The 23,527-nt window shown below is 46.6% G+C and overlaps 1 protein-coding gene across 1 annotated transcript in view; it reads left to right on the forward strand.

Moving 5' to 3' along the window:
- The window catches only part of ANKH (ANKH inorganic pyrophosphate transport regulator), a 128,400-nt gene that overhangs the window by 62,979 nt on the left and 41,894 nt on the right, over positions 1–23,527 (forward strand). The window contains exons 2-4 of the mRNA XM_029941068.1: positions 11,744–11,960; positions 19,586–19,704; positions 22,781–22,864. Coding sequence (XP_029796928.1) covers positions 11,744–11,960; positions 19,586–19,704; positions 22,781–22,864 — 420 coding nt within the window. The remainder of the gene's footprint in view (positions 1–11,743; positions 11,961–19,585; positions 19,705–22,780; positions 22,865–23,527) is intronic.

A 23,527-nucleotide genomic window follows, 5' to 3' on the forward strand; every position in this document is an offset into this window, starting at 1 on the left:
ACTGTAATTTCCCCCATATGTTCTATAGCTTCTTAGTTTATCGTATTAGGTGAAAAGTGTTAGGCATAAAGAGTGGTTATGGTTGCGAAGACAAAATAAATGCAGGGTAGTGTCTAATTCTGTAATCACTACCACTGACGACACCGTTTGACTCTTTCCTGATTTGCTTGTGCTGCAGCGATACCCTTTGCCCTGTCTTGCATTGTGCTCTGAACACTTTACTCAGTGAGACGATGACTCTGCATGGGAAATACCAGAAATCAGGCCAGTAATTTCAACTGATAACAGCAGGGGTGCCCAGGTGGCTCAGTCGGTTAAGCATCCAACTCTTGATTTCGACTCAGTCATGATCTCACAGTTTGTGGGTTCGAGCGGTGCCTCAGGCTCTGTGCTCAGAGCACAGAGCCTGCTTGGCATTCTCTCTCTCCCTCTCTCTGCCCTCCCCTGCTTATGCTTGTGCTCTCGCTCGCTCTCGCTCTCTCTCTCTCTCTTTCTGTCTCTCAAAAATAAATAAAATTTCCAAAAAAAAAAAGAAACTAATGCTAGCAGCAGGGGCACAGGGAGGTAATGGCAAGCCGGCTTGCCCACAGAAAGCAAACACAGAAGACAGCTTTGTCACAATTAAATAGTGCCTCTTTGTTGGGATTCTATTCTCAGTGTGTGCACAGGTGCCCGGGTGTAGACACCGGTGTAGAACATCCATGGGCTGGATGGACTAGCGTGTTTAATGACCAGTTTTTACTCTCTCACTCACCTCCCAAGAACAATCAGTTCAGAAGCCCAGAACCTTAGAAATCTTTCACAAAACTTGGCATGTGCCACTCTATAAATACCGGCGGTGAGTCATAGCTGAACCCTTATGCAGAAATAAATTAATCCCACAGCTGAGAAGCGAGTGAGAACTTGGACAGGTTGAAGATACTGGGCTGATGCATTACCCTATGTATAAAAGAAGCCATAAACATCTTCGCCCAAATCTGTAGAAGGCCGCCGTTGAGAGCCTCCTGGCATTTCTACCACCCTGGCGAGGTGGGGCTGGTGCCAGGGTTTCGTAATTGGGCACGCGTGGTGCTGTCCTTGGAGGTTTCCTCTGTCCCCTCTGCCATGCTGTGCGGTGCTGCTGCCCAGGCATAAGTGGCCTGATTCCCTTTACCCTCATGTTGCTGGCGTGGCCCAGATATATGGTGACTTCAGCGTCACTCTGTTCACCCTCCATCTGTCTACTTACTGTGTTTGCCACATGTTGCTGCGTAAAAATTAATCATTACCTGAGGATCTTTGGAATTTTTCAAAAGAATAGTCTTTATCCAAATGTTCTCCCTGATCAGACCAGCTAATCCTGTTTCAAGTAAGCATTTGGCACCAACTGCAACATCTAATTCAGAGTGAAAGAAGGGCCAGTGTCAATAAGATGGAGTGATGGTCAGGATCATAGCCCTGAGCGTAAGCTGTCTGGAATCTTCTCCCAGCCCTGTGTCACCCAGGATAAGTGACTTAGCCTCTCCATGCGCCAGGCTCATCACCAGTAAGCTGGGAAGTAGTAGTATCTCTCTCACCGAGTTGTGGGGAGAAGTAATGACCTTGGAGTAGTAGGTGCCACAAAGCAAGCACTTCGTAAATGGGTATTAACATCAGCATCATTATTGTGTCCGTTGGGAGTTTTTTTATTTTTTGACATTTTTTAAAATTTATTTTTGAGAGACAGAAAGAGACAGATCATGAGCAGGGGAGGCACACACACACACACACACACACACACAGTATCGGAAGCAGGCTCCAGGTTCTGAGCTGCTAGCACAGAGCCCGACACGGGGCTTGAACTCACAAACTGTGAGATCATGACCTGAGCCGAAATCAGACGCTCAACCTACTGAGCCACCCAGGCGCCCCATGGGTTTTATAAGGTCCAAATGCAAATAGGCATTCATTCTCCATTCTGTTATTATAAATGCATTTAAAGCTGGACGGGAATGGAGGTGCCTGGGTGGCTCAGTCACTTAGGTGTCCGACTTCAGCTCAGGTCATGGTCTCACAGTTTGTGAGTTCGAGCCCTAAGTTGGGCTCTGTGCTGACAGCTCAGAGCCTGGAGCCTGCTTCTGATTCTGTGTCTCCCTCACTCTCTCTGCTTCTCTTTCTCTTTCTCTCTCTCTCTCTCTCTCTCAAAAATAAATAAAACATTAAAAAAAAAACTGGATGGGAATGGAAGACAATGGGTAACACTTCTGAATGTTGCTGCTGAGACAGAAAAAGGAATGGAGCTTCTGAGCTGCCCAAAGGTCCTCAGACAGGTTTCAGGTCCTAGAATGACCAAGGGAATAGTCTGTCATCAAGCAGGAAGAGGGTGTGTATGCAGCAGGGACAGAGTAAGTCACGGTAGCAGGGTATGTGTGTGGCAGGCAGAAATCACGGAGGTTGGCAAAAAGACTTTCCAGAACCCGGGGTTGACCTTCTATTCCAGCTTGTTGTTCGTGGAGTTGTTGTGGGTTTTTTAAATATAAAAGCATTTTAAACTCAGCTCTGAAATGGAATGGATATAATCTTGAGATATTAATCAAGAAATATCATCATTTGGGGACCATATGTAACTTGATAGGTATTAAAAAGTGTAGGAAATATGGGACTTTCACTCATAGTAAAGATATGAGGTCAAGTTGGGGAACAAGTGACTAAATGGCACAGGAGGCTTTGGTATTTAAAGTACACTAGCATTCTGGGGTAATATTTCTTCCTTGGTCAGCCTCCCGCCATCTTGAATGGAAGTTAAGTTGAGCCAAGTGAAGAAGCTTCGTGTTTAAATGGAGGATCAAGATGATTTGAGGTTATACTAAAGTATATCTTTTTTAAATTTTATTTAATGTTTATTTAGTTTTGAGAGAGAGACGGACAGACAGAGTGTGAGTGGGCCAGGGGCAGAGAGAGAGGGAGACACAGAATCGGAAGCAACCTCCAGGCTCGGAGCGTCAGCACAGAGCCTGATGTGGGGCTCGAACTCATGAGCCGCGGGATCATGACCTGAACTGAAGTCAGACGCTTCACTGAGTCACCCAGGCGCCCCGACAGTATATCTTTTCGTGAGCTAACAGATTTCTAGTTAGAGGCCAAAAAGTAAAAAAAAAATTTTACGTGAAATATTGAAGACAGCAACAAGAGAGCACTGAGCTCGCCACACTTCATACCTGCTTGGTAGTTTGTCTCTGTTCTTTACAGAACCTCTTCTGCTGGTGCAGGGAGTGACAGAAAAAGCCTGTGTCATATTTTAGACTTGCCCCATCTTGTCTCCGTGTTTTCAGGAAGCACTAAATATGGAGGGCACGCACAGAGCAATGACTTTGACTGCTAATGAGACCAGACCAGGCTTCATTTTCCTGCAGCTCCCTTTAAACCACAACCTCATGTGTGGGTGTCAGGTTCTTGGCTGGAGTGCCAGCCAAACAGAGCGAGGGTGTCTCGTTTAGAGTGGTATATAGATCCTTGAGAAAATAAAACATGGCTGGAAAATTACCGGGAAGACAAATGATCTAATTTAACCCAAACCACTTTTTAAAATACAGATGAACAGAACAATAATAGTGGAAAATTACAGGAACCTAGACTCCTGGAGAGGATTGAAATCCAAGGATGCTGATCATCCATGCCCCTGTTCCCAGTGGTAGCTTTGCCTATACATGTATGTCTGAATTTTCCATGGTTTCACAAACACATTTTCTGAGAATCCTGGGTTTGAGAAAGATTTTTAAACTGTACCTGTTGTGACAATTGTGAGCTTGCTTCATGTCGTAAAAGGTGTCACAGAATCATGGGAGCTGTAGACGGAGGAGTAGTCTTTGATGAAAAAGATTAGTCTAGCAAGACAGAAGTATGAGCTAGCCCCGTGTCCCATTTGTTTTTCTAATCCAGGATGAGGCAAGTGAATGAAGTATCCATCTTACTGGTCCTTAGATGCTGAACTCAAGTTTTGGAAGTCTAGAGCGTGAGGTGCCAGTGGGACGTTCAGCGGGTTTGGAGCTAAAGAGAAGACTAAGGAGTCTGGAGCGATGGATCTAAGGATTCTGAGCAGACAGAAAGTATCTGGGACTGGAGGGGGTGGGAATCACTGAGCAAGAGCGGGAAGAGGCGGGGGGGGGGTGCAGACAGACCCCTGGGACACCAGTATTTAAGAGACCACAGATGAAAAAGCACTAAGGAGAAGAGCTGAAGCAGAAGAGATAGGAAGAAAACCCTGGAAACCAGAGTGTCATTGAAGCCAAGTGGTGGGGAAGAGGGGGAGACATTTCAAAGAGGGAGTGGCCAACAGGGTCAGATCTGCTGAGGGGCCTGATGGGTCAGGACAGAGAAGTGCCCATTTGGTTTGGCAGGAAGGGCATGTGCAGAGAAGGGGGCGGAAGACAGAAACCGGGACTCAGCGGGTGCAGTCAGCTCACCATCGCTGGTTGCCCACTTGTAACATGACCAGACCACTTTATAACTGTGGTTCTGGGATGCAGATAAGATTCCTGCCCTTTTGTGGCTGCTGTTCTAACAGGCCGAGGAGTAAACGGAAGGAACAAACATGGACATGATGAAAGCAGCTATCACTTTTTAGAAGTTATCTGGAAAGGAAGGCAAAGTGAGAAGGTGGTAACTCAAGAAAGCGAGGAGTTGAGAGGTTTATTTTTAAGATGGAAGACACGTACGCATGTGTAACCGTTGTTGGGAAAGAGCCAGTCATGTAGCAAAGGATCAGACAAGCCCAGAGGAAGATGGGGGCACCTGTCAAGGTCAGAGGGGACACAGATGCAGAGCCCAGGTCGATAGTCCTACAGTCGTCCTACAGACTGGCCGTTGTGTTGTAACAGGACAGAGATGGTGAGGAAGGGATTGATTGGGTGGATATGTTTTGTTGAGGTTTGTTTCAGGGAGAGAAGCGGCAAGATTTCGTTTCTGGTGGATTCTGTGTTCCAGCTGCAGCAAGAGGTGAGGTTATCTGCTGAGTAAGCGGGAATGAGGCAGCACAGATATGCTTAGCAAGGAATGCGCGCTGTTAGATTGCCGTCCAGGACTGCAGGATCAGGGTGAGTTGGTGACTCTCAGTCTGAGAATCTCAGTCTGCAGTATAGAGATGTGTCTGGTGTCTAAAGCTTGAGTTTAAAATGTCAGCCTCTCTTTCAGGGTTTAAGGATCTAAGGCTGTTGGTATCAGGGAGATCACATGTGGGATTTGTTAGCCATTTCCCTGGGGGTTGTTTCGTTTTTGTTTTTTGCTTTTTAATATCCTGTAGTTTTGATAACTTTCTGGGAGGATAAAAAAAATCAGGCAGTGGAACGCCATGAACCTGGCAGACACTGGGAAGATACTAAGACATGAAGGAGCCACTGAAGGCCTTTTTGGACCCAGACACATTTTTGAGTCAGACATTCCATGTTGCTGAACATCCACAGGATAGAGAGCCCTGATCGGGAGTGTGAGGAAGGTCCTCGGCCATGCCACGTGGGACCAGGACCAGGCTGTCACTGAAAGGCAGCTTTGTATTTACGATGGCTGGAGTCCTGTTAGATGTGGCCCTAATCTAAAGTAAAGTGTCTGTACTGTGGAAAGCTCACGAACGTTTAGGAAGTTGCCTTTAAACAGCGGGTGAACCTCTGTCGTTACGACAGAATTCTGACTCAAGGTCTAATTCATTCCAAAGACAACTCAGACACCACTTCAGCTGAACCCCAAGACCATCTTGAAGTCTAGTTATCAGCTGTGGCAGCTCGATGCTCTTCCTGGTCTTGGCTGGAGGTAGAGCAGTGCTCGAGAATGACCCGGACAGAGCAGTCCCCGCAAGCTAAGTAGGGCTGAACTAGAGTATAGGCACAGCCCCTGTATCACATGGGAAGCTTGCTGTCTTCTGAATGTGTTTAAATGTATTTCTCGAGTGCCACAGGACTGACCCCTTTCTGTCTAGAGCCTATCTGGATTATCTTGTTCAGGGTCCTGCCTTTAAATACTGTCCATACACTCACGGCCTCCAAATGTATGTCTGCAGCCCAGATGTCTGCCGTAGACTCCAGACTCACCTAGCCAACGTTCGTACCTGATTTGTCCATTTGGAATTCTAATGGGCATCTCAGACCCCACGGGGGACCCCCAGATGGAGCTCTTGCTTTTTCTTCCCCAACCTTCCTGCCTCCCCAGTCTCTTCATCTCAGGGAAACAGGTGCACCATCTGACCAGTGGGTCAAACCAAAAAACTCAGTGGTCAACTTTGATTTCTCCCTTGTCGTCATGCTGGCCAAGTCGTCCTTCACGAGATCCATTTGCTCCAAAAAGCTCTCAAATCAATCTACTTCTCCCCAGCTCCACTAACCCACCCTGGTCTGAGCCATCGCCGACTCTTATTTGGATGACCACAGACTCTTGACTTCAAGCTTCTGCCCTTCCCTCTCCAGTCCACCCTCATCCCCATAGTCAGCATGAGCCTCTGTCCCGCCTCTGCTCAGACCCCTGGAATGACTTCCCACTGCCCTTAGAGCAAAGCACGTATTCCTCACCATGACCTGGAATGATGTCAGCATTGCCTACTTTCCCAAACTCCCTTTATCCCCCGCCCCACCACTCTTACTGGCCTCCCGTCTATTTGGTAAAACACCAGGCCTCAGCTCCATTGTCACCTCATTTGTCACCTCCTTAGAGGAGTTTCCTTGTCTAGTCCTTCTGAATAAGCTTCTCATAGGAGTCCTGGTTCATTAGCACACTTTGTTTCTTCAGTACCTATCCCAGTAAATGTTTGGACCACTTATATATGTTTTACTTCATTCTTTTTTTTTTTTTAAGTTTATTTAAACTTAAAGAAAAGGGAGGTGAGGGGCAGAGAGAGAGAGAATCCCAAGCAGGCTCCATGCTGTCAGCGCAGAGCCCCACGCAGGGCTTGAACTCATGAATCGTGAGATCATGATCTGAGCAGAAACCAAGAGTCAGACGCTTAACCGACTGAGCCACCCAGGTGCCCCTTATTTTACTTCATTCTTTCAAACAGTTACCAAGATTACCTACTGTGTGATCCCTTCATGTTTCATGTCTGGGGAATGTATCACGAGCCAGAGAAAGTTCTCAGTGTCCTGGAGCTCACATTCAAATGGAGGAGATAGACAGTAAAGCAGATAAAAAGCAAATAAACTATCTCATGTCAGGTCAGGAACGTGCTATGAAGACAACAGGGTGAGCAAATTGAGACAGGTGAAGCCAACAGCAGACAGTGGAAGAACAGGGAAGGAGGAATTACTGGAAAGAAAGCGTCACAAATAAATGGGCAGTGGGTATTTTATTCAAATCGGTGTTGAAGAAATAAACTAGTTTTAAGAAAGTGAATTTTGAGCTATATCTCATGGCCTAAATTCTGGGAGGATTAGAAGGTGAGTGTATAAATGAAACCATCAACTAGAATAACATTCCCTTACCTCTGGATGGGTAAGAATGGCCAAGTCCAAAAGTGGGGGAAAAAACTCCATGAAATGAGTAGTGGACTACACATAACTCATTATTTGGGATATGGAAGTGAACAAATTGAGGGAAATACTTGGTGATAAATGGGAACCATGAAAAGGCTAATAATATGGATAGAGCACATACCTTCAACTGTAAAGTTCTCTTTTCCTTGTGTTTTAATGTTTCTTGAAATTAGAATGTTCTTCATTCTCCATGTGCGTTTAATGTAGTCCTGAAAAATGTTGAATCAGTGGCATATCTTACAAGTCATAACATCCCTTCATCAAAATGCAATTTTTTAAAGTTCATAAAAATTCATAGGAACATTAATGTTTCTAGTAGAAAATGCTTCATTCATTAAACAACCATTTGAGAGTTTATGATGTAGTGAGGGGGTAGGTATAGAGCGGTAAACAAAATACACGGAAATCCTTGCTTGTAAGTGCCTTCTCTAGGCCAGTCACTGCCTGGTGCCCCGTGTGTCACATCCAGTCGAAGATCAGCCGGTTGTTTTGGCGAGAGTGAAAAGTACCTTGGCCAGTGCCGCTTGGTCATTAAGTGATCACTGCGCATTCCACTCGGTCCGTGTGGCTCTGAACCCTGTGTGCTTCCTCAGTTTACCGTGTTCGTTGAGCTAAGTGGAGTGTTCAGTCTTGCTGACAGAGCTGTCTGTCATCCCCTGTGCCCTCCCTGCCTCTCTCCTCCTCAGCCCTGGACTGATGACTCCATCAAGGAACTGCTGGTGGAAATAGAAAGCATGTCAGTGGGCGCTCCAGCCAGGGCCAATGTCTTTTTAGCAAAGAGTAAGGTTTTGCCTGCGCTCCTGGGGGGCTCAGTGTGTTAAGTGTCCAACTTTGGCTCAGATCATGGTCTCACAGTTCGTGAGTTTGAGCCCCGCGTCGGGCTCTATGCTGACAGCTCAGACCCTGACGCCTGCTTCGGATTCTGTGTCTTCCTCTGTTCCTTTGCATCCTCTGTTTCTCTCTCTCAAAAATAAACAAACATTAAAAAGGAAAAAAAATAAAGTTTTGCCAACAAGATACCTTTAAAAAAAGTCTAATCCTCCATTATTTAGGTGCCCTTATGTATGCTTTTTAAACTTGTGCTAAATAATATAGATCATTTAAATGTCAACTAACGGTTTTAGCAATAAAAAAAATGAACAATTCGCAGCCATAGATTTTGGGAAGGACGGGAAGGAAACAGAATAAACAGCACACTGGTCTCAGAGTCTGAGCGAAACACAGTGAGATGCTCTCCTAAGCTGGGGTCTCTGGAGGCGGAACCTGTATTGGGGAATTCTTGTGCCAGTGACTTGTTGGACAGACGGGCTCTCTCAGGGAGAGGGGGGAGGGGGGCTGTGGGTGGAGGGAGTAAAGTTAAGCAAGGAGGTGTTCTCCACTAGAGACCAGCTGCCTCCGGATCCCGCAGGGAGCTCTGGAGTTTGTGAACTATATCCCGAGCAACCCCACCCTGAGCCAGGGGACCTGATCTTTTCATACCCCTGGGTCAGCCAGCCATTGTCCCCGTGCCACCTGGGGATCAGGTGTGGCCTAACTAAGCCAAAGTGGCTGGGGCCACTTTTTCCTAAGGGGGAGGCAGCTGTGAGCCATTAGTGGCTAGGAACAGGTGCACTACTTAGTAAAGGGTCTGAGCGGGACCCCCAAGAGCATCACTATAGAAATTCAAAAATATTAATTTGGAAGATCACCAAACAAGTGATAGGTTGTGACAATAACAGGACCCTCTGACTACATGTGCCTGTTAAACACAGGATTTATTATCAAGGAGCTTCCTGATTTTTATTTTGCTTTAGGGTGTTCAAGTATTACATCAACTTTGCTAGAAGGGAAATTTTTTCTAAGGAAGGCGTCATGGCTGATGCATTCCACAAAGGCTAAGAAGGTTCTTATGGAAAACTTGAAGGTATAATTGGGGGGGGGGAAGGAGAATAGGATTAGACATATAATTGGAAACAAACTTGCTCAAAACTTTCTCATATACCCGCCTCGTCAGAAGAATGACACTGAATTCCTACCACAAATAGATAATTTTCTTCTAGATTTTTCTATTTTACACATTGCAATTTTCCTATAAATAATCTTTTTTGCTAACAGTGCTTTGCATAGACTGTTCAACTATATGATGATGGACACATGTCATTATATATATGTGTGTGTGTATATAATATTTGACAAATATATGTGTTGTTTGTGAAAACCCCTAGAATGTACAGCCCACGAGTGAACCCTAATGGAAACTCTGGGCTTTGAGTGATAATTCTGCACCGTCAGATGTTCATGGCCGGTAAAAACGTGCCCCGCCGGCTCAGGACGCTGATAGTGGGGTGCTGTGCGTGCTGGGGCAGAGGGGCTGCAGTGCGTTCTGCTCCATTTTCCCATGCACTTAAAACTGCTCTAAAAGATGAAGCCTATTGTTTTGTGCTGATCTCAGCCTATTGATCATAATAGTAGGGGCTAGAAAGGCTGGAGGGCACTCACCTGGGTCCCCGTCAGTCTCCCACAGACGTCTCCCCCTTTCAAAATCAGTGTTACCGCTGGGCCCATCCCTGAGGATCTCATTATGATTGCAAGACGCCCTTGAGCAACAAACAATAGGAAACCTTGGAAAAGTAAAGGTTTATTACTTATAAGACCCGGAAATTGCACAGCGCACAGGGGGCACTGCAGCGAGGTAGACGCAGGCGGGGTGGAGAGTGCGCACGCCCACGGGCCTGGGGTTCTGCTTTTATTGGAGTCAAGCGCAGAGATCCGGGGTTTCCCGGGCTTATTCTTTACTGGCGAATGTAAGACATAAGAGCAGGAATGTAAAGCATGGGGAAGAGAAATGACAAGTGGCCCAAATGGTCAGTTATGAAATCAACCAAGATCTCTGAAACAGAGGAGCCTTCATGGTGGGGAAGGTAGTCTGGCTCTTTATCTGTCCCTGTGGCTGGCAATGTGTGTATTCAAGATAGATTTCCCGGAAGTGGAAGATGTCTCTTGCAAAGAGCTGCCTGGGCAATGGAAGCTTACTGTCCGTGCTTTTTCTACATATGTTCCTGTAAGTATGGAACTATCGAGAAAGCCGACTCTCCTGCCTAACAGTTTCCTGTTCCTAAAGAGCAGGTGACGTCCTGGTGACATTTTGTAAAAATTTCCACTCCACCTAGGGGCTCCTGGGTGGTTCAGTCAGTTGAGTGTCGGACTTAGGCTCAGGCTCAGGTCATGATCTCACAGATCGTGAGTTTGTGCCCCACACTGGGCTCTGCGCTGACAGCTCAGGGCCTGGAACCTTCTTCAGATTCTGTCTCCCTCGCTGTCTGCTCCGTTCCCATTTGTGTGCATGCAATCTCTCTCTCTCTCTCTCACTCTTCTCTCCCTCAAAAATAAAGAGGTAAATATAAGTAATAAATAAATAAATAAATACAAAATTCTCCCCTCCAAGCATCTGTCCATTCCCAGCATCTCCAGTGTAATCTGGCCGGCAGGAGGGAAAGTGAGTTTGGAAATGCCATGGTGACAGGGCCGCTGGGACCTCAGAGGGTCTGTCACGGAGGTTGGGTAACATGATCAGAACATTCTGTGACCACGACTTCTTGAGCAAGCATTTTCCAAAAACAGGGTATTTGGCTTAAAAGTTTTCTTATCATATTTGTTTGCACAGAGCTCAGGAACACATTCCAAGTTCAAATACAATAAGAATCGAGTAAATAGCATCCATTGAGGATATAATCTATTCCTTCAGCACTTTTGTTCACAGCATAGAATTCGCTCTATGCAGGGAAGGATGTCTCCATAACACGCATACGGTTTTTCAGGTTACGGGCACACGCATGCGCACTCCTGGGCACGCCCACGTGCCCACGCACGCACACCCCTTCCTTAAAGAAAAAAACCATCACCCACTCCCTACAAAGTGGCCGACTCATTTCCAGAATGCCTGTTGCTGTACAGAGATTCAGCTTACAAATAAAATGTAACATAATAAGGTTTTAACCCAAACTTCTTAGAATTATTTTCTGATATTAACATAAAATGCTTATTGGGTTTTTTCCTCTATGACTTTAACCCCAACGGGCAGGCATCTCCCCTCCAAGAAGGTATTTTAAACCAAAGCTAATATGGATGAAAATGAAAACTAATAACCTTCATCAAATTACAGTGGGATTTACCCTGTAAGCTGCTTAGCGTTTCTATAGAAACATCGCTGCCCCGTTTCGTCCCGGAAGTGCGCTTCCTAGGAGATGGGACCGCGTTTCTAATGCCATCTGTGGGTTGTCTTTCCCCCTCTACAGGCCTTGAACCGGGGCATCGCTGCTGTCAAGGAGGATGCCGTCGAAATGCTGGCCAGCTACGGGCTGGCGTACTCACTAATGAAGTTCTTCACGGGCCCCATGAGTGACTTTAAAAACGTGGGCCTGGTGTTTGTGAACAGCAAGCGAGACAGGACCAAGGCTGTGCTGTGCATGGTGGTGGCCGGCGCCATTGCTGCTGTCTTTCACACGCTCATAGGTAAGGCTCCCGCCCGCCGTGGGTCATTTCTTGTTCCTGTTCGTCTGTTCCAGTGTATGTATTGTAAGAAGTGAGTTCTTTGGCAGTCATCAAACATTTTCATGAAAAATGTCAAGGGATGGAAGGAATGGAGTTTGCGTTCCTAGCTCAAGAAAAGAAAATGTGTTTTCTTTGGGAAGCCTCGTTTTAGTTCTTTGACCCCCAAACCCTGTGTCAGAGAGCAAGTCAATTCCATCAGTTCAACAAAATGGCCCCGTGGCTCCCGAGAGACACCCATTGCTGAGCAGACTCAATCTTTTTTTTTTAATGTTTATTTATTTTTGAGAGAGAGAGAAATAGAGCGCAAGTGGGAGAGGGGCAGAGAGAGAGGAAGACACTGATCAGGCCCCAGGCTCTGAGCTGTCAGCACAAGGCCTGATGTGGGGCTTGAACTCAAGAACTATGAGATCATGACCTGAGCCGAAGTTGGACACTTAACCAACTGAGCCACCCAGGCGCCCCTACACAGACTCAATCTTAAACAGAAAAATAGAATGGTTGTTATGTAGGACGAATGCTTATCAGCGGTGAGAACAAATGACAGGTTGTTTTATGTATTAAAATGAACTTATTTGAGGACCTTATTATTCTATCATATTCAAAGATAAGACTAAGTACTGTGGCGTAAACATTCTTTCCAGGAAAGAAAAGCTGTATCATACATATAGAGACTAGGGCACAATTTCACCGAGACCTTGGAAATGCACTTGCTTCAGAGCCTGAGTCCCACTTTTGCCTTCTTGGTGGTGATAAAATTCTAAGAGCATGACTTCCGAGTTCCTTGGCTTTTAAAACAGCTCAGCTTACGAGACAGAACAATTGAGTGGCACACGTATTGAGCCCCGTTGCATAAACCCCGTGAATAACACCTCGTAAATCCATTGTGTGCCTTCAAAACAGCCCTGGCTGTATGAGAATCATGAATGTCAGTGGTGAATAAAGGGGCCAGAAGATTAACCCAAACCATTCACGCTGTATTTAGATGGCAGCTCATGGTGACTTACATGACTATGAAAGTAAAGGGGGTGAGGCCTTTTTGGTTTTCCTTTTGAATGTAGCACAGAGTCTTGTGCTGAGAGCAGTGGGAGACAATGAGAAGGTGATGCTAAGGGCCGGATATTCAGCCAAAGTGTTGACACTGAGCGTTTAATTTGGACTCGGGGCTTCAGGGCCTGGGGTTGAGAGGAGGAAATCCTCCTCTTGCTTCAGCTCGTGCCCTGAATATTAGCTTGTGGGCTGGGCTTTGAAGAAAACTTCTGCAGCTAGACTCGATCTGGGCCATTTTCAGAGATGGTGTATGCCTTTGAAAAAATTCCATATAGGAAATAAATAGGTCTAGGGACACCTGGGTCGGCTGAGCATTCGACTCTTGATTTCTTCAGTTCAGGCCATGATCTCACAGTTCATGAGTTCAAGCCCCAAGTCAGGCTCTGTGCTGACAGTGCAGAGCCTGCTTGGGATTCTCTTTCCCTTTCTCTCTGCCCCACTCCCGTTTCTAAAATAAAAACAAACAAGAGAGGGAGAAATGAATAGGTCTAGATAAATTTTTGTCTAGATGGGTAAATCAGTTCCCTTTTGCTACCAGTCTTTATTTGGATTTCTGAATAACCCTAACATTCCCTATTTTTGTCACAGCTGAATAGACTTTGGGACTAATAGCTAATTACTAGCCATTAGCAGTCATGGAAGAAAAAAGCTGAATGTTCTGTGTTATGGAAACTGTGATGAGGAACAAGTGGTCATTGACAAAAATCAGCACCGTTTTTCAAGTTAAATCTAAAATTTTTAATTTTACGGCCGCCTGGGTGGCTCAGTAGGTTAAGCGCCCGGCTTCATCTCAGGTCATGATCTCACGGTTCGTGGGTTCAAGCCCCACGTCAGGCTCTGTGCTGACAGCTCAAAGGTTGGAGCCTACTTTGGATTCTGTGTCTCCCTCTCTCCCTGACCCTCCCCTGCTCACACTGTCTCTATCTCTCAAAAATAAATAAAAAACATTAAAAAATAATTTTTTAATTTTCAATTTTAAAATTGATAAAAATCTTAGCTTTGAATCAGAATGTCCACATGCCAGGTATATTTAATGATAGTTTTGAGTAGATGCTTGGAATTCTGTTGGACTGACAGACTTCGAAGTCTAGAAGACTCCACCAGCCCAGGACTTTGAGTCTTCTCTGTGGGAACCAGAGCCTGGCTCTAGATCTCCATTGCAGCAGCCGTGGGAGTATTTCTAGCTTTTTTGGTACTTGATCTTTGTTGGAAGCTGCCAATAAATGTCTCATTTTAGCTAAATTGTAGCCACCACTGTTGCCGTGGGCTCATGAAGATACCACTTTCTTAAATTGCAGGGCACGGGATATGCCACCACCAAACCTTAATTTAGGCCAGTGGTCAGGGTGTAGGTGTTTTTCCACCTCCCCCCCCTTAATTAATCTGTAAAAGAGAAGAAAACTTGCTGACCATGTACTTGGGTTCATCGGAGTCCGGTTAATTTCACCTGCATGAAGTTAGTATTGCCTGGCCTCCTAATTCACACAGATGGAGAAACCACCACTGTGGACGCTTTCTTTCTTTGCACATTTATTCTCAACAGCGAGCTGGAAGGCGTCTTCCGCGTTCCAGCCTAGGGAGTCCGCAGAGCTCAGGGGAACAAGTTCCTGTGCTCCAACAGGGAGCAATTGAAGTAACTTCTAGAGTGGTTCCATTTGTCCGTCTTCCCTTCTCGGCAGGCTTCTCCATTATTCGTGGGTTATAGACCAGCCCTGTACAGGCAAAAGGGTACAACTTGATAGAATTGAAACTAACAAGGGTGCTAGAAATGGACAGTTTCAGCACAGTTGGGAAATGTATCACTATGTAACAAGCCACCCCAATACTCAGTGACTCAAAACACAGCACTTAATCTTGCTCACCAGACCAGGGGCCAGCGGGGCGCTTCTTTTGGCCTCGGTGCCCGTGTTCAAGGGGGTAGGGAAAATAGACCCCAGCTTTTCACCAGAGGAACTGCCAAGTCTATCACGGATGAGACATTTAAGAAGGAGAGAAGAATCAGGGATATTTTGCTATCAGTCTACCCAAGTCACTTCTTTGGGAGATGATGGATTCATGCATTTCTTCAATCAACATGTAATGAACACCTACAGTGGGCTAGATCCTGGGCATTCAGATATGAATAAGGCATGTTCTTTAGAGAGAAGCAAGAGTTTCATATAGTAGTACGTTATTAGAAATTCCACTCCGCTGAGTCTTGATACCAGTGAGATAGAATTTATGTTCTTGTGTTAAGATTTCGCATTTACTCTACTAACTTTGTGCATGGGTCTATGATGTACCTCTAAGGCCTGGGCAGTGTTGGTACCTCCACGGCCATATCTTTCAGATAAATGTTGCACAGCGCAACAGAGGGTGTGTCCTGTGTCGCTGTCCCAGCCCCCATGTAGGAACCAGCTTCTTCACAGCTGGGTTAGCTGGCGTAGTTGGTGCCTGATGTGTACAAGTCACTCAGCCGATGCGCTGAGGTGATTTCCATAGCGGGCATGCAAGCATGCCCTTTGAAATGATTCATTAGAAGCACGGGAGTCAAGTTACCCGCTCCAGGAAAAGCCTAGTAAACAGCGAACCTAGTGGCCTAATCAGTAGACCGGGTAAGACTTTGAAGCATGGGAACTTGGGAATTTGAATGAGAATAAGGGTTCCCAAATTTACCTCTTGGAAATACACAGATTGTCCTGTTACTTGATTGGGAGAAGGGCTTTCTCCTCAGTTCCCATGGGAAAATATAGGTATCTAGACTTGTTTTGATTACTATTACTATTTCGTGGCATCTGGCAACAAGTGCTAGTAAGTCCCGATGAGTCAGCTTGAGACGCACTGACTCTAGGAAAGGGTTCATCATGCTAGTGGACTGAGGGCGGAAGAGCCAGGGATCTGAATGGCCCTTCTGGTTTCTTCTTGTTTGGGGTGGGGTCCAAAGCTGTCTACATATGACAGGGTCAAGTCCACGACCTCCTGCTGCAGCCACCCGTGAAATCTGTTTACATCTCTTCAGAAACCTTGTTTCATTTCTCCTTTTCATGTTCTGCTCTTCATCAGGAATATGAGCTGTTCCAGAACAATCCAGGTAGGGCAGTTTATAGAAGCTGAGGGGCAGGACATGTGAAGGCAGCCAGCCTGGTAATTATGGACTCTATGCAAAGCACTTTAAACAAATTACCCCCAGCCGACAGCTCCAGCCAGAAACAGCTCAGGGGCACCGGAATGGGGCAAGGCAAGGGGTGGGGAGATGCGGGGGGAGTTGGGTGAAAAACAGCTGCTGGGATTTTACAGTCCCGGCTCACAGGGTGGAAACAGCAACCTTTGTAGTTACAGACTCTTCTCTGCGTCAGGGAGGAGGGGCGGAGGAGGAGAGGGAAGAAGTAGCTGAAAGAGGAGAAGTCAAAAGAAGCAGGTCCCTGGAAACCTGGAGGCTTGGAGGGGGGCTGAGAAAAGCAAGGGGGCGGGAGGGGCAGAGCGCAGTGGTGCCGGCCAAGGCAGAACGCCTGGCAACTGCACAAGCCACCCAGCCGTCCCTTTGATCACTCTCCACCATCCTGCATCAAGGCACTGTTTTTGACATTTTCCTAATGTAGTCTAATAGGGGGGGCGCCTGGGTGGCTCAGTGGTGGAGGGTTCAACTTCAGCTCAGGTCATAATCTCATGGTTTGTGGGTTCAAGCCTCACATCAGACTCCGTGCTGACAGCATGGAGTCTGCTTGGGATCCCCTCTCTCCCTCTCTGTCCCTCCCTTGCTCTCTCTCTCTCAAAAATAAATAAAAACATTTAAAATATATATATTGATCCCTATACCCCCCAGGGCCTCCTCCCAACTCCTCAAACTCACGGGTCCCAGTGAGGAAAAGAATTCTCTCTCCCGTTTTCCTCCAGGCCGCCCGGGTGCCTTTGCCAGGGCTGTCTAACAATGCAGCCCAGACTGGGAGGCTAACACAACAGAAATGCACTGTCTCCCAGTTTACGAGGCTGCACACTCAAGCCGGTGGTATGACTGCTTCCTTCTCTCCAAGCATCTGTGGTTTGAGGGCAACCTGGGGCTTCCTTGGCCTGCAGGGACATCACCCCTCTCTCCACCTTCACGTCTGCCTGGCGTTCTCCCTGTGCGTGTCCACCTCTGGGTCCAAATTTCCCCTTTTTAGAAGCACCCAAGGATCCTGCATTGGGAGCTCTCCCGACTCCGGTGTGACCCCCTCTTACCTAATTATTTCTACAGTGACCCTGTTGCCAATCAGGTCACATTCTGCGGTCCTGGGGAGAGGACTGCACCTATGAATTCGAGGGGACCCTCCCGCTCTGGATCTCAGCCTCCCTCAGTTTCAGAGTCCAGTCAAGTGCACGCTTGGCATTTTTCATGGGCTCTGACCTTTCCCAGAACGTCAGCCCATGAGCTGTTCCTAGCCGGCGGCAAGGGCATACCATGCTCAGCCACCTCAGCTGTCCTTACCTGCCGGGGTGGGCACACTGCGGGGAAGGGCTGGGTCACCTCCTAGTAGGTCCCTACACAGTGGCCGAGTCCCGACCGAATGAAACAAACATGCAAATAAACAGCAGCAACAGTGAACTCTGAGAGGAAACTTGTAAGTTTCAGCACCCCAAGTAAGTCATTCATTCACAGGAGTACAAAACAGCTTCATCCTAGCCTTGGGTTTCCGTCTGTCTTATTGTCCTAGGTCTGAGCACACCCCCACACTGCCGCAAAGTCAGGCTGGAAGGCTGCCCCCCCCCCCAACTCTCCCCTGAGCCTTCCTGGGTCAGATCAAGCCCTCTCTAATCTGCGAGTCTAATCTGTGTGTCTTCTGATCCAGACTTGGACAGACAGCTGCCTCCTTCCCTCCTTGTCCCACCTTCCCCGGTCTTTTCTCTTCCTGCCCTGGGACACCTCCCTCTTAGATCTCTCTTCTTGCTGCCTGCTGTCTCTGCTGGCCCCACCACGCTCCACACATGTGTCTTTGCTCACCTGGCAGCTTGCCATTTGTTTTTCGCTTCTCCCCTCCCCCCGCCCAGGGCTTCGACCTCTCCTCCTGCATTAGCTTCCCCCATCCCACCTTGTGCTCCGGATGTCTTAACCATCCCAGCCCCCTACCCCTTAAAATACGTGTACTTCTTCCCCCTCTGGGATTCCATTTGTGCATCGGAATATCTTTGATACCATCCGAAGACCTGACTTTGAAATTCCCGTGATTCAAGACTAATCCCCGGGCGCCCGGGTGGCTCAGTCAGTTAAGCGTCCAACTTCGGCTCAGGTCATGAACTCCCGTTTGGTGAGTTTGAGCCCTGCGGCAGGCTGTGTCCTGACAGTTTGGAGCCTGGAGCCTGCTTCAGATTCTGTGTCTGCCTCTCTGTGTGCCCCTCCCCTGCTTGAACTCTGTCTCTTTCTTTCTCAAAATTAAATAAAGATTTTTAAAAAAATGTTTAAAAAGACTAATCCTGAAAAAGGATGGAGGGTTGTTTACTATTGGTTTCTTCTTCTTATCAGTTAATCTGTTTATAAGTCATCCCCCAGACTTTGAGATGGGGGGAGGGATCTTCTTATTTCCCGTAAAATGAGACTCTGTCTGCATTCCTTCTCCTTTCTGATTTCAGAGCAGCTTCTGTAGTTGTCCACTGCGTTAATGTTCATATTTTTTTAATGAAAATGGCAGGAACACTGCTATTAAAGCACATGTAAAACACAATGAAAAACCCAACAACAACTAGTATTTTCTCTATAGTCTAAACATGGATCAATGAGGTAAAAATAGCTTACTGATTTATTTAATCTTTGCTAACAGCCCCTTTCAGAATGCCTAGCTAATACATTTGAAAGACCTTTCTCCTTCTTCCTTTATATCATTTGGCAGCTGTGAATCCACTCAGCCTGTCCTGGTTCAGTGCCCACGTGCTCCTCCCAAAAGATGAAATGGAAAGAATGGCAAGCCGTGAAGAACTTGGTTTACATTTTGTACTGAAGAGGCATGTTCACATCTGGGCATTTTCCCTTAGTTAATAACTAACCCTCTGTATAAACCTTTAGCCTCCAAGCAACCCATGAGCAGCCCGTCACACGTCCTTTCCTAGTATTAAAATAATGGAAACAACCTGAAATGTGTAATAATAGAGACTGAGCAGGTTGATGCTAAGTAAACCTGTGAAAAGGGACTCATTGCAACCATCAGAGTGTGGAAGCGTATCATGGGAAGCTGCTCATGGTTTACAAAAGAGTATGTGTGTATATATATATATATATATATATATATATATATATATAGCATGATCTCATTTTTATGTTAAAACACACATGCGTAGCCCACGCGCATGCCCACCATGCACACCCACAAAAGAACTGGACAGTTGGAACCCAGAGCCTTAACCGTGACTCCTGCTGGGTAAAGGGATGAGACTGTAGATGATTTTTGTTTCTATTTGCTCATCTGTGTTTTCTAATTTTTCTACAAAAAACACAAATGTTCCATTTAACATTGTTTGGCATCTTCAAGATGAAAAGCTTGCAAAGGTGACTTTTTCTGACATTGCCCTGTGTCTCTTTTGGCCCCTCGCAGCTTACAGTGACTTAGGTTACTACATTATCAACAAGCTGCACCATGTGGACGAGTCCGTGGGGAACAAGACGAGAAGGGCCTTCCTGTATCTTGCTGCCTTCCCTTTTATGGATGCAATGGTGAGTAATCGTCGGCACTTCTTCAGAAATAACTATGGTGGACATAACATAAAATATACCGTTTTAGCCATTTTTGTGTATACAGTTGACGGCATGACGTATCTTCACTTTGCCATGAATCTCTAGAGCTCCCGTCATCTCATGAAGGACTCTGTGCCCGTTAGACACTAGCTTCCCATTCTCCGGTCCCCTCGGCCCCTAGCACCACTGTCCTGCTGTCTATGTGGATGGGACCCGTGCAGGGCTCCATACGAGCGGAATGGGACAGCACCGTGTGTTTTTACGGCTGCCGAGTCCCTCTAACTTCGCGTGTCTTCAAGGTTCCCCCATGTCGTAGCACATGTCAGAATGTCCTTTACAAGGACCACATTTTGTTCGTCCATCCACCCATCGGTGACACCTGGGTTGCTATTTTGATAATCTGTGATGACCGTAACGTACAAGCACCTCTTTGAGTTTTCGGCGTTAATCCTTCTGGGTATATAGTGAGAAGTAAAATTGCCGGATTATTAGTAATTCTGTTTTTAATTTTTGAGAGACCTTCATACTGATTTCCGTATCAGCTGTACCATTTTACAAGGTCAAGGGTTCCAATGGGGCATTGACTTCTAACCAGCCCATCCTGTCCATTTGTTTCATTATGAGAATTGTCTGTATTTGCCACAAGTTCTGGCAGGAGGCCAAGAGAGCCTATTTGAAAATTTGACTTAAATGTGAAGTTCTTTTCTGGTATATTCAGGATGAAGGGATCAGGACAGCTTTCTGATTAACTTACCATTTGTGTGGGTTAAGCACCCAAATCTTTTTAGAATAAGAATCTCTTGAATATATCGGTAGGATTTTATTACCTGAATAAAACCAGCTTTACGACATTCCTAAGGGCAGCTCACTTCCATAGATTAAATCCTTTGTCACGACACTAAAGAATTCTGAGAGAATGCTTTTTTCTCCCTGTTCCTCTGTGTTATAGGTATAAAAGACACTTGGCCAAAAAAAAAAAAATCTCCAATAATGTCCAATGCTAGAAAATAACCCCCTTTGGGGGGGCTCCATTTTAAGTTACTTTTAGAAGGAAACTTAAAAGTATGTTCGTGTTGGGGCGCCTGGGTGGCTCAAGGATTTGAGCGTCACATTCTTGATTTTAGCTCAGGTCATGATCCCGAGGTCATGCTCAGCATGGAGCCTGCTTGGGATTCTCTTTCTTTCTCTGAAGTGATATATATATGTTAGTCTGTACAGTTTTTCACCACCCTACACCCCAAGTTTTATGTACTGTAGACATGTGAGTTGAGTGGACATCTTCTGCCTTGAGGGTAGGCCACGGCCTTGGCAAAGAGACACAAAGTAGGATGCACGTGGCCGTTCTTCTCGGATGTTAGCAGGGTGTTAAACCACCTGTAGTTAGGTTATTGATGCAGCCTCACTGAGTCGCTGGCCACTTTCCACCGGCTTGCACGGTCACCTTAAATACTAAACTCCTGGTTCTCACACAAAGGCTCTGATTCCCAATCAGTGTGACATCAGTTTAAGTGGGAGGATCTGGCCATTGGAGCACTGGCACCTGGATTTTTTCTCACTTGTTCTAAGTAAGAAATTTATTCTGTATTTACTCTGGTAGTTGACACATAGTCAAAAAAAAAAAAAAGAAAGAAGGCAAAGGGGCTGGATTTCCTAGAACTAGATTCCCCACGGTGCTCACGCAGGCCGACAGGGGTACAACGGTGCTTTCAGTCAGAGAACTGAATGGAGTGACCTTTGTCACATCCGAAACGAGTAAAAGCCCAGCTTCCCAGACAGAATCTGTGATGTTGCTCTAATGCCCACCCCCATCTGTAAGGGGACTCTGTAAACACGTAGAAGAATTATGGCTATACAGTGAATTCGGGGACTCGGGGCTAAAAGTGAATCACAGACTTCTACGTGCCCCATGTTCCATTTTCCTTTGGTTGTATTTATTTGCAGTGAGAGGGTTTCTAAAACTCAGTATGACACCCAAACATTGGTGATCAACACCCTTTACTTCTATGTTTCATTTATCAGCTGCCCCAGAGACCCAGCAGTAGGAGACGGCTAATAAACAAAACAGTGAGCCCTTCGGAAGGGTCAGATGGTGTCTTCCGAAGCTCCTCCCCCTGCACACCCACACCTGCCCCACGGCCCTGGTATACTGATTGGAGAGATAATATTTGAAAGCCACAAAGTTTATCATTCAGATGGCTTTGGTCAACAGAGATAGCCCACAAGCCTCTATTTATTTGCAAACGTTATCGGCAGTTTGCATTTCTTTCCACGTCTGGCACCTTGGGACCTGTGAGCTGTGGAAGGAGGAGACGCAGCAGCTGCTCTGTGCAGCCCTGACACAGACCTCGGGGAACAAATCGAATTTGTCTGATTGCGTTTAGTTCACATGAAACGTTATTTCTATGTCAGTCCGCATAGGCCTTTACAGGTTAGGGGGATGATCTTTAAACAGATCCTGTCTTGAACTCCCAACCTCCAAGCTCACCATTCCCTGGGCTTTCCATCCTCCTCCCCCTCAGAGGACCTTCCTCATAATCGCGCTCACAGGCAAAGTGTCAGAGCAGATCCTGCCCCGACTTGAAGAGGAGGAAGAGGTAGAGCCCTCATCAGCTGACGAGAACCTGTAATGACTGTAATAACTCAGAACCACCCTGGGGCCCTCATTATAACATGCTTTGCCCAAGGAGAATGCTTCGGCCTTGGCATTCCCACCGCCCCAGAGAGAGAGAGAGAGAGAGAGAGAGAGACGGTGTTTCCTCTGTTCCTGGTACCCACCCAGCTTTCCTGCCCAGCACATGGACCCAATGAGTGCACTGACCTGCGTATAATTGGTCCTAAATAAATACTGTACAGTCACAGATTCCACTTAAAAAAAATATGTGCATCTAGCCCCCAGGTCAAGTTACAGTCATGTGACCAACTGAAGATTTGTCCTGTGCTCCTAAGGTTTTGGGGGGTATGAAGTCAATTTCAGGAAGGCCCAGGAAATCCTACCAACCAGAAGTAATCCAATGCTAACGGCGTCTCTCATGCCCGGTGCTTGTCTTTCCGGCAGGCATGGACCCATGCTGGCATTCTCCTGAAACACAAATACAGTTTCCTGGTGGGATGTGCCTCAATCTCAGATGTCATAGCTCAGGTAAGTGTGGTCTGTGTGTCACTCCGCGCCACTCAGAGGCTCTCCCTGGCGAGTCGCAGAACCCGCCATGCCTCACTTACGTTCGTTTGTTCACTCTGCCGAGCGTTCTACGTTCTATCAAATGTGGACTTCCGCAAAGATTGGTCAAACTAGTCAGAAATCGAAACCACTTGCAATAGAACTCTGTATAATCCTGCTGGCCAGAGCGTGGTAGGCATTGACATTCAGTGGCAGAGGCTGGGGCTTCAGTTCTGCAGAGCCTGCATGTGGCAAGGCTGCCAGGCCCCAGCTAGCACATGCTTGGTGGTCAGAGGGTCGCTGGGTACTTGGCTGGGGGCACACTTGGCCCTTGGTGTGGCCCCACAGTATAGGGTCCGTCCCTGGGGTCCAGAGGGAGCTCTTAGGAATTGCTTTTTCGACACCCCTGGCTGCCATTCACATGTCATAGAGGAAGGTGGGGGATAATTGGGGAGAGGGAGGGAGGCAAATCATGGGAGACTCTTGAATACTGAAAACAAACTGAGGGCTGAAGGGGGAGGGGGAGAGGGGAAGGAGGTAATGGGCATGGAAGAGGGCAATTGTGGGGATGAGTACTGGGGGTTTTGTGGAAACCAATTCGATAATAAATTACAAAAAAAGTGGGGTAAAATAAGAAAAAATTTT

The sequence above is a fragment of the Suricata suricatta genome, chromosome 6 (assembly GCF_006229205.1).
Source record: "Suricata suricatta isolate VVHF042 chromosome 6, meerkat_22Aug2017_6uvM2_HiC, whole genome shotgun sequence".
NCBI classification, from domain to species: domain Eukaryota; kingdom Metazoa; phylum Chordata; class Mammalia; order Carnivora; family Herpestidae; genus Suricata; species Suricata suricatta.